This window comes from Dermacentor variabilis, chromosome 4 (genome assembly GCF_050947875.1).
Source record: "Dermacentor variabilis isolate Ectoservices chromosome 4, ASM5094787v1, whole genome shotgun sequence".
NCBI classification, from domain to species: domain Eukaryota; kingdom Metazoa; phylum Arthropoda; class Arachnida; order Ixodida; family Ixodidae; genus Dermacentor; species Dermacentor variabilis.
Window position 1 is genome coordinate 126,838,292 of NC_134571.1, and position 11,487 is coordinate 126,849,778.

General features: G+C 47.4%; 1 protein-coding gene across 2 annotated transcripts in view; it reads left to right on the forward strand.

Annotated features, from left to right (window-relative positions):
- Positions 1-11,487, forward strand: part of LOC142579729 (glycoprotein 3-alpha-L-fucosyltransferase A-like) — a 104,302-nt gene that overhangs the window by 71,797 nt on the left and 21,018 nt on the right. The window contains exons 1-3 of one of the 2 annotated variants that reach the window (XM_075690236.1): positions 4,905-5,025; positions 8,630-8,931; positions 11,229-11,452. The exons of the other annotated variant lie outside the window; for it this stretch is intronic. Of the exons in view, the coding sequence (XP_075546351.1) occupies positions 8,675-8,931; positions 11,229-11,452 (481 nt within the window). The 5' untranslated portion in view covers positions 4,905-5,025; positions 8,630-8,674. Of the gene's footprint in view, positions 1-4,904; positions 5,026-8,629; positions 8,932-11,228; positions 11,453-11,487 lie in introns of those variants that run through there. 2 annotated transcript variants of the gene reach the window in all.

The following is an 11,487-nucleotide window of genomic DNA, read 5'->3' on the forward strand; positions in this document are numbered from 1 at the left end:
GGGAATGGCAAGATTCAATCCAGCACCGTGAAATCGCCCTTCTAAAGTACTGTGTTTTACACTACCCGTCATAAAGAGGAGTGGATTGTACCAACTCCTAGAACCAATTACACAATGGAAAAATTATCCTTCACACTTTCAACTCTATTAAACAACTGCAAAAAATCCGGGACTGACCTACTTAAAATATCTAAACGTGAATTACGACAGCTTCACTGCACACATTCCTAGTAACTCCACTTGTATTCCTATAATGTGTATACTTAATCCTGTGTTTATTGTACAGCTTTATACCCTCTGCACTTATTGTATTGATTGTTGTTCTATTTTCTTTGTTTCTATTTCATTTATGAAATGATCCTGTTATTTTTGGCTCTGCTAAATTGCGAAGAGATTATATGCATACTTGTGTGTGTCTCTCCCTGCATTGCTGTTGTTGCCCTGTAGAAGGGAGCTGTGGGCCTTTGTCAAGCTGCCGTTTACGAGCAGCTTTTACCCACAACCTCCTCCATCATCCCGATGGAAATAAAGATTATTATTATTATCTTATTAATGATGAGAATCATGATAAGAAATGTTCTAGCATCTAGTGCTCCCCACCACGTGAGCACATGGAGGGGTGCGCCAGACCAGATCTATTCAGATTATAGTTTACGGCACCTCGAAGCCAATGGCCCATCCACTAAGGACGATTGACCAAGAACTTCCTGTCTATGTGACAGGCTATGTGAGTTCGCTCCTGCCAATCAAACCCAGCCTCCCATACACCTCTCCTCACGCGCAGGCGCATCTCTCATCCAACAGTCTCACCGTGCGCCACTGGCCGCTAGAGGCACTTTGCGTGTATCGCGGGCTTCTTTCACGTTCTAATTAGGCGGAATTTAAAAAAAAAAACTGAGTATCTGCAAGCGACGGCAAACAACATTACCGTGGTTCTGGCCACCTACGTGGCATTCGCATATTTTCAAACTCTGACTAAAGTTAGCTGGGACACCCTGTGTAGTGTCCTTATTGTTGCGTATTTGTACGGGCTTTGGCGCTTTTGGCAGACGAAAGAAATTCTCGTGTGGGAAAGCGGCGCTTTCCACAAGCCTAGATATTAGCGCTCTAAAGCTGTGCTACGTTTTCGGGGGGCAACGTCTTTTCAGGGCAGACGACACGTTCGACACGGTGATTCCTGCCTGTCAAAACATGACGGTTAATTTACGGCACTTTCTGGAACGGAGGGGAGGGGGCGGCAGAAAAACCCATCTCGCGAGAGCTTAACGAGAGGTTCGACTGCTGACCGGCGATATAGGTAGCCACGCCTGATCAACCGCGCCCCAGAAACATGAGAGGGGAAGTGGCGTGAACCACTTACGACTTCAATCGAAGGAGTTCAGTGCGGCGACACTCGACATCACAAACAAAATACGGCGACAAGGAAAGCTTAGCTTAAGGCGAGATATGTTAACAAACAATAACAAATAACGTTCTTGCAAAGAGTACAACAAAGCCCGCTGCGTGTTGATTTACCATAGGTAAGAAAATAGAGTCCTGCAATTAAGTGAAGCAACGAAGGGCAATAAACACGACAAACACCGCATTAGAAAAACATTCTTAAATATGAGCACGTGATGGCTAATACGAATGATGAAACGCGCTAGAAAGGTCAGATGGAAAGTCTGAGGGTATAGGTGAGCGACGTGGACTCGTTTTCGCAATGCAAGTCGAGAGTTCGAGTGCTGGGCTGCTGACTTCTCGCTGCGGTTGTCGCGGCCGAGGACAATGACGGACTCGGGCGGCGCGTGGGTCTTCTTGTCGAGGCTTCGGGGAATGTCCGTCGCTGTCATAGCCTGCCGGCTACTACACGACTGACACCCGAGGCACATCCGTTCGCCCAGAGTGCTCCTCGCTGAGCGCCGACAATCGCATCAGAGCCGGTCAGGTGACTCGCAAAAGAAGGAGGCTCCCTTTCCGGTTTACCTTGCGCGTAAGGAACGTATAGCGGCCGTCGGTAGGAGTAGCAGCAACGCCGAGAGGGGTCACGCACTTTGTGACACTACGTCCACTACCTTACAGCGCCCTGAATGATTATTTGAGAGAGGGTTTGTCGACCAAGACGCATATACCGATGGCACATGTGCCCTTCCTGAAAGACAAAGCTTTGGTCTCAGAATTGTCGCTCATTATAACGGGAACTTCAGACATCAGCAGAAAAACAGAAGACCGCAACTACTTGCACTCCGTAAAGGTCATTAACGAACCATAAAACCATATCCATAAAAAAGTTTCCTTTCCCAGTTGTCCCTACGCCGAATTAGCAGAAGGGATACGACGTTCCTTCTGCCAACCCTTTCGCTTAGTATAGAATCTCTGTTACTCTCTTAAGTGTCCGAGATACGGCGCATCGCGAAGTGCTCTGACGTAAGGAAGTCTCGCGAATATATTGTGAGGCGGATAAGATTAGGCAAAACAAAAGGGAAAACGTATTTAGGTAGTATATACAGAGAGAAGCCGAGATGGCGGAACAACCACACGAGCGCTTCTTCGATCCTCGTCTTCATCCCTTTGCTTGCGCGTTCTACAATGTACGGGAATGGCTTGTAACAATATTGCATTTGTACACCGATCACTCGAGTAGTCAGCTATCACCTTTTGTTTATATATACAGCTCAGACGCGAATTAGTGAGCCAGGACGAGTTGAAGTAAATACGACTGGATGCAGTCGCATACAACTCGGGCTTTAGGCATTACGTGAACTAATGTTTGTGTTTAGTGTTAACTAGAACATGGCCCTTCAGGCGTTAGAATGCGCTCAACATGTGCCTAGTCCGGAACCATGCCCGCCGGCTCGCGCGGCAGACGTGCAATGAAGCAGGTCGAACCTGAGAACGCGGCTAGATTTTGCTGGAGTAAAGCGATACGCGCAAACGTGCAGTATCGAATGACACGAGCACGCACTCTGCGGCCTCTTTTACGGCAAATATTTGTACACGACTTTCAAGAGTGCTCGATCTTCGTAGGTGTTCCAAGTGCAAGCCGTGGCGCCTTCGATTCAGCCCTCGTATCGCTGGTTTCGGGATTCGCGCGTTACCCACTGGCTTTGGGACGGACCCGCGTAAAGAAACGCTACACGTTGTTGGATCTCCACACCGGAATATAGTAGTGTGCCTGATGAAAAAACACCGAGGTTGGTAAGCACTGTACCTTTTATGTACTCCTAATGCATTGCTATGGTATGAACGTTAATTATCCCGGAGCGACTGAAACGTCAAAGGTTCTGCGCTGCAACGGTCATTTATACAACGCACGTACGCTGCGATGAATGCTGTAGAGCAATCGTTAACCGTCAATGACGTAGGAGGGCTACCCACGTGAACTTATCAGTCTGCGTCGCAAAACCAGCTTAATGGCCCCGGAGTAATCAAACTCCGTATGCGTAAGAATATCTCGGGAAATATCTGCAAAGATTCCACAGCTACCTCGGTTCTCCGCAGGAAAAGTAGAAAGTTACCTATCAGGAAAGGGGTCAAGCAAGGAGACACAATCTCTCCAACGCTATTCGCTGCATTCTTGGAAGAAGTATTCAAGCTATTAAACTGGGAATGCTTTGGAGTGGGGATCAACGGCGAATATCTCAGCAACCTTCGGTTTGTAGATGACATTGTCCTGTTCAGCGACACTGGGGACGACTTACAACAAATGATTGAGGTCCTTAACAGAGAAAGTGTAAGAGTGGAGTACAAGATTAATATGCAGACGACAAAAACAATGATCAAGCGTGGCAAGGAAACAAGAGTTCAGGATCCTATAGAGTCTGTAAAGGAGTACGTTTACCTGGGTCAACAACTCACAGGGGACCTTGATCATGAGAAGGAAATTTACAGAATAAGATGGGTTCGAGTGCATATGGCAGACATTGGCATATCCTGACTGCAAGCTTACCCTTATCATTGGAAAGGAAGGTGTACAATCAATGCATTCTATCGATGCTGACATATGGGGCCGAAACTTGGAAGTTGACAAAGAAACTCGAGAACAAGTTAAGAACCGCGCAAAGAGCGATGGAGCGAAGAATGGTAGGTATAACGTTAAGAGACAGGAAGAGAGCGGTGTGGATCAGAGAGCAAACGGAAATAGCCGATATTATAATTGACATTAAGCGAAAAACAAAGGAGCTGGGCAGGTCATGTAATGCGCCGGTTAGATAACCGGTGGACCATTAGAATTACAGAATGGGTGCCAAGAGAAGGGAAGCGCAGTCGAGGACGGCAGAAAACTAAGTGGGGTAATGAAATTAGGAAAGTTACAGGCGCAAGTTGAAATCAGTTAGCGCAGGACAGGGGTAATTGAAGATCGCAAGGAGAGGCTTTTGTCCTAACACTGGACATAAAAATAGGATGATGTACTTAGATTTAGGTGCACGTTAAAGAACCCCAGGTAGACGAAATTTCTGGAGCCCTCCACTACGGCGTGCCTCCTAATCAGAAAGTGGTTTCGGCACGTAAAACCCCATAATTTAAAGAAAAATAGGACGATGATGATGATTATGATGATAGATAGATAGATAGATAGATAGATAGATAGATAGATAGATAGATAGATAGATAGATAGATAGATAGATAGATAGATAGATAGATAGATAGATAGATAGATAGATAGATAGATAGATAGATAGATAGATAGATAGATAGATAATAGTTATGCGGCCACCGGTATTGCGATTTAGAGAATCATATTGGGAGTAGCTTCCCGGATACTACGCATGATCCTGTGAGAACTACCATGTGCTCAAATCTTTGGGATTCTTTACCAGTGGCTCCCAGGGGGCATCCTCCCCCATGGGTGTACCTGCCACGTGCATCAAAGGAAAATAAGTATAGAGGAAGAAGAAGCAGAGTGACAAGTCGTCTTCTTCTTTTCGAACTCGGCGGCACGAGTTTACTCCAGCTAAAGATTACAGGTTGCACGCCGACACCTTCGAGACCACACCTTGTAGCGTGCCTCACACATCCAAGGGCAGAACCGAAGCCACCATAGCGTGAGTAATGTCATTGTCGGGGAGTTCATAAGTACAGGCACCGTATAGCTCAAATGCGTTTGCATCAACACTGTGTGGACGCAAGCAAGCTCTTATACAGTGGAACGCTGTGAAAAACTCACGTGACCAAGTGCTGACGTCGCGTTCCCGGCGCTGGACCTGCTGCGTTTCGCACTGCGAAATCCCACGGTGAACAGCCATAGCGTTGGACGGACGCCGTGGCCCACGCCCAAAAAGCTGACTTTGCCCAATTCGAAAATTGAGTTGACCCACGTTCAAAACCGACCTGGTCCGCTCCCAAAAGTGACTTGGCGCACCCCCAGAATTTCGGTGGCCCCCTGCGAACATGGACTCTGCCCAATTCGAGCACATGATCAAATGAAAAGTATCGCGTCGAAGAGTCGGAATGCTTTCGCATTCAATACAGGTGAGGAGACTTAAGTGCAAACGTAGGAGGACAGCGCAAAATTAACGGAACACTAGACGAAGAAAGGACGAATACGAACGAAGAAAGGACGTGTTCGTCCTTTGTTGGAATTACGAAGGTAATTCTTTTTTCAAACGTTAAGGCGGAAGCAATTAGGTAAAGTATTCGTCCCGAATATAAAACCGGACGCATGCGGAATAGTACGAAAGTGGTTTTAGCCCTATGGTCTTGCCGTCATCTTTCGTGTAAATTGACACTAGACAATCACCTCTTGGGCGTGTTTCGAATAGCGCGGGTTGACACAAAAACCCGGGATTTAGCGCCAACACGTCAACATACCGCAGTGTCGCCGATGCGGGCCGCAGCATATAGTGAGAAACTCTATGGGCGACAGGGACGCCGACCGGCGAACAAAGGAGCGCTCCCAACGTCGACGCGAATTCACAGACGTAAGTCAAGATCGGGAGAAGAAAGAAAAACGCTGTCTTTTTTTTTTCAACATGTCTGCCAACAGGGATATTTTCTTTTTAGCTACACTTCTTGTAGGCTCGCGTAGACGAGTGTAGTGCCGGCCAGAGGCTATGAGGTCGTGTGCTGCACTTGGCTCGCTGGGCTGTAGCCAATCAGAGCAGACAGCGCATCGTCTTCTGCATCATGCAGACAAAAAAGCACCGGACTCTGCACTTACTGACTGCATGTACGCCCTTGCCTGAAACTAAACGCCAATGTACGAGTCTTCTTTCATGAACAAATCTAGACAAACTGCAGCGAAATACATCCGCGAATGCGCAGTGCACGAAGACAACTTCCCAATGCGTATAAGACAGCGCGGAGTCTGAAACAGCCCGCACCGTCTGTGAGTAGGATATCTTTTATCTTCTTGGGAGATTAGTTGAACATCCACCGTGACACATGGTCACGCGCATTACTTCGCTACCGTCCTTGCAGCGAATATTCACTATCGTCACTTTATCAGCGCCGACAGTCACAGACAAAAATACCCGCAGTGGTTGCCTAGTGGCTATGGTGATTCGGCTGCTAAGCATGAGGTCGCTGGATCGAATCCCGACCACGGCGGCCGCATTTAGATGGGGGCGAAATGCGAAAACGCCAGTGTACTTAGATTTAGGTGCACGTTAAAGAACCCCAGGTTCTTTAATGTGCACTTAAATGGCAACGTGCACCTAAATTTTGACCCAGGTGGCCCAAATTTCTGGAGTCCTCCACTACGGCGTGCCTCATAATCAGAAAGTGGTTTCGGCACTTAAAACCCCATAATCTAGTCACAGACAAAATGGCGCCACGCGTTTGCAACGCCAACCTGTTTGTTTGTCGTCTGCTGCCTGCACTCAGCGAAACCACAGTGTAAAGAGTGCAGTTTTCATGCTACACTACAGCTATAAAGAAGGGATTCGTGTAGCTTGGGCGGAGCTATACTATTCTACACGTAGTAAAAAAAAAAAAAAGGTGACTTCCTACACCAGTTACAATGGTACAGCCAGTGTAGGTTAAAGAAATAGCACTAATATATCGCTTAGCGCTGGATGACGTCAGGCACGCCTCGCTTGGTGGTCACTAGGGGCGCCCTACATACAGCATGCTGCAAGTACGATCTGCCTTAATATTCTGTGATAACACGGAGGGCCTTGCTTGAGCTGGCTCCTTAAAGGAACGTGTATCTTCCAGAAGCGCAGGAATGCAGAGCAGATAGAAGTATTAACTGGCCAGCAATCGAGATAAGTAAGACAGGTTAAATCATTGGTGGAAAAAATGAACGAAGAGACTGATAGAACTAGAGTCGTTACAGGCTTAGGTAAATGTACAATGTAGAGATATAGAGGTTTTGATTAAGAGAGAAAAGATCAAGGAGATACCGGCGATAGACTAGACTGTTATGCACGTATATAATACCATATAATTAGCTCAAACTGACTACGTTGCTATTTGTTGCCGCCCCGTTTCATAGGGGAAGCCAATAAACATCATTATCATCACATTAAGTGAAACCGCAACTGAATACGTGACACCACACCTATCACACCAAGTTAAAACTTTATCTCTGTGTCTAAGTAATAAGTAAATAGCTTTTGCGACAATAAACATGAGGAACCGGTTACTCTCTACATGCGTAAGTAATGCATCTGCACTGAACATATTCGCGCAAACAAATTTCGCCCATTCGCATTCCACATCACACATGTTCTATAAAGGCGAGCATCCAAGATGTTCTCACGCATTTACACCTTCCCGTGCTTCACCACATTGTCCTGCCCACACATATTTTCACTCAAACGCACGCTCACAAACATGCTTGTTTTCGTAGTACAGAAATCCCCACAGCGATTTCACGGGAGTTCACAACTTTATTCTAGTTATGCGATACTCGGTGCACATTAGAAGCTACCTCCTGTCTAGTCGCGCAGCCTGTAGTTATTTCGATTGATCTCGTGCACGTGCGTTACTAAAGACTACGGCTAAAACCAAAGTTACTCCTTATGTGCAAACAGTAAATAGCGTAACTTGAACGTTGTGAACAGGTATGGAATCGGTGCGATGATTTTGCTGATTCGAGCTTCTTCAAGCACACACTTGTCCAAGGAAGAGAAGGCAATTTGATCTAAGTGCTCGCATTCGCGCGTCTCTTCGTATTGTCAGTGTTGGTTCGAAGCATGATTTTGTATCGGTGACGGCCGCAAGGCTACCATCACCGTCCTTGCTTCGAGCAAGGTGCCATTAAGGCAAATCAGTTTTTGCGAAAGCGCGCAGGGCGGATAAAGTTTCACGAAAGAGAAACACGGTCATTTGGGGTAAGCAAGAAACTGTGCAAAGGCAACCTTGCCTTTGCACTCGGGACCAACGCCCTTAAACTTAAACTTAAATTAAATTAAACTTAAATTAAACTTAAACTTAAATTAAACTCGGGACCAACGACCCTGTTGAATACTCAGAACAAGACAATCTTTTCTTCATCTGACGAGGTTTGTTTCTAAAAAAAAAAACGCACGGGTTTCCTTTATGGCTTCGCGTTATCTTCAGAACGAATGGCAATACTTCCCGTTCAAGTTACCATTGCAATCAATAATGAAGGACAATAACCGGCCATTTCTTTTTCCTCTTTCTTTTTTTTCTTCTCAACGCTCGCATCATCGCTGTATCCTCGTTCATGCCCGCGGACAGCTCTGTCAAGAACTGCGAAGACCTGTAGCAGAGCCAGCCTGCGCCATGGTCCTGTGGCAGCCTTTCCGACGCATGCGGTTCCTTCGCCGCTGCGCCATGGCCCTGGCGCTGGCCAGCTGCGCCATGCTGATCGGCTTCCAGATGAAGTTGATGACCTCCTCGAGCGCCTGGCGGCCGCCCTGGAGGCAGGGGCGACTGAGGGCCGCCGGGGTCAGCGGCCAAGAGGGCCACGGAGTCGAGCACGACGAACGTGAGAGCAGGACGGAGAGGGACCGTAGGATCATGGAGCGCCAGATTTTCAGGTTGGTTCGCGCCAAGGTATCATCATCATCATCTCCTCCTCCTCCTCCTCCTTCTTCTTCTTCTTCTTCTTCTTCGCATGCACACGTTGGTTCGCGCCAAGGTATCATCATAATCATCATCATCATCTCCTCTTCCTCCTCCTCCTCCTCCTTCTTCTTCTTCTTCTTCTTCTTCTTCGCATGCACACTGCAGGACTGAGGCCTCTCCCAGCGATTTCTATTTATAGCTCTCTCCTGTGGCAGCTGACCTCATCTTACGCCTGCATATTTCCTAATTTCATTAGACCACCTAGTTCCTTGTCGCCACCGACTGCGCTTTCCTTGTCGTGGCACCCATTCTGCAGCTATAGTGCCGGTTATCTGTCCTACGCGTTACATAAAAAAAATATCCGTTAATTAGATAAGGCTTAAGAGGGCAAAGAACCACCTAAAGGTACAACCGAAACAGGCAATACATTATTTTTCTTTTTGCCAAGCGTAACATAGGCCTTCGGCGTAATCCAAGTAGGTTAAAAACAGCAGGAAAGATGGCACAGCTATTCCAGATTTAATAGCAGCAGCTGAAACCATAACGGATGTCATAGAAGAAGCAGAAACGGTTAACGCTTATATTCAGTCAGTGTTTACTGAAAAGACTCGACAATCTCAAGCGCTATCTCCTAAGAAACCTGCTGATGAGATGGCTGATATCGAAATCGACTATGCTGGCTTGGATCGTTTTCTGTACGGTTTTATAGACCAACTCCAAGGGTACAGGACCAGACGGCACGTCGCTATATGTACTTGAGAAATCCCGCAGTATAGTTCCTCAGTACTTAGGCGTTATTTACAACTTGGCTCTTCAAACTCGGTTGGAAACAAAAGATTAGAAGACAGCAAATGTAGTGCCTGTGCATAAGGCTGGCAGCAAGCAATAAGTACAAAGTTACCGTCCTATATCCTTAACCTCACTTCGTTATAAATTAATAGAGTCAATTATATATATATATATATATATATATATATATGCGGTAATTAATGTGTACAATGTTTAAGTCTTCCTGACGTCTCCATTACAATTGGCAATTGGTAGCAGCGGTGGGATTCGAACAATGGAGGAACTCAAGGGGAAGATGACGAGCGCGCTGGTGGAGGCAGTGGAAGAATTTGACCAATGGCAACAAGCTATGGTCGAAGTGATGCTTCGCGACCTCACGGAAAGGAAGGCAACGCATCACGCTGCAGTTGAAGTCAGACAGAAGCTAGATCCCCTAGAGCAAACCGTTTCTGAGAATTACACAAGCGTTCAAAACGAACAAGCTGGCGGACGTCTGCAAGCCAGGAAGGGCAGAAGGTCAAAGGCTGCAGGACGGTGTGCAAGGAGGCGCCGGATATCTTAGCCGGTGCCTGCGACAGTTTCTGTGGTATTTCTTTCAGTAAACACCAACGGCACCAGACGCAGATGCCACCGAAAAACAAAACAGAAGGTCAAAAGGAAGTGGAACGAAGTGACCGGAAAGAAGAAACCAACTATGTAGGTTACACTCAAGGATTGCCTGGGCTTGGGAGGAAGGCAAGCAGCAAGGGCACATCAAGCAAGACGGCACTGGCATCACTACTGTCTACCGCGACAGGAATCTCATAGGCTTGCCAAATTTTCCCGAAGAGCCAGCGGCACCCGAGAAGCACGCAGCTTTCGCGACAGTGATGGCGACGACCCCAGTGGTTACCGACGGTTAACGTTTCTTCCAGGCCACCGCTCTCTCAAACCGAATATCCTGCGCACGCATGAAGGCAACAACGGAGCAGTCTTAGCGAATGCGAAGCAGAAGGAGCAAAAGCCACACGCTCGCACACGGAGTCCAGAAGTAGACGGAGATTCGATGACCCTGATCGGGGTCATGGCGCACCACATCGATGCTGCGATAGCGACAGATGTAGAACACGCTTCTTCGTTATCGCAAATGGCAATTCCATTTGCAGCAGCAAGTATACCATGTTGTCAACGGAGGATTGTTTACCCGTGAGCTCGCGTTGAAGACATCACCTAATAATTAACGGGTTCTATTGACTCATTCATGTCAAATTCATTCAAGCTATTGGTTGCAGGATAAGTGTCGTGCCATCGCGTAACTGTGACCCGTTACAGCTTTACGTGGCATCAGACGGTGTAATTCTTTTCTATTGTTATTTTTATTTTATTTTGTGGGAGAGGATGGGGGCATAGAATGGTTCCGAGAAGAGAATGCGAGTTATCGTCGCACACTAAACAACCGAACACGAGCGACCGGTCACTATCCGCGTGCACCTGCGTGCAGGGACAACGAGCAAGCCGACCACCGACACGACGACCCGGCCCCGTCGTGGTCGCGCAGCAAGTTGCCCTGGTTCTTCACCAACGGCACCGAATGGCCTCGTCCGTCGAGCAGGCTGTCGAGGCTCCCCAACGTGTGGCCCGACTCGCAGTCGCCGCACGACGACCGCATCGTGTCACAGCTCATGTACCTGCCGCCCGGATACAAGGGCCAGCCCAAGAGCATCAGTGAGTCATCGCTTGCTGCACTCTTCACTGTCAAA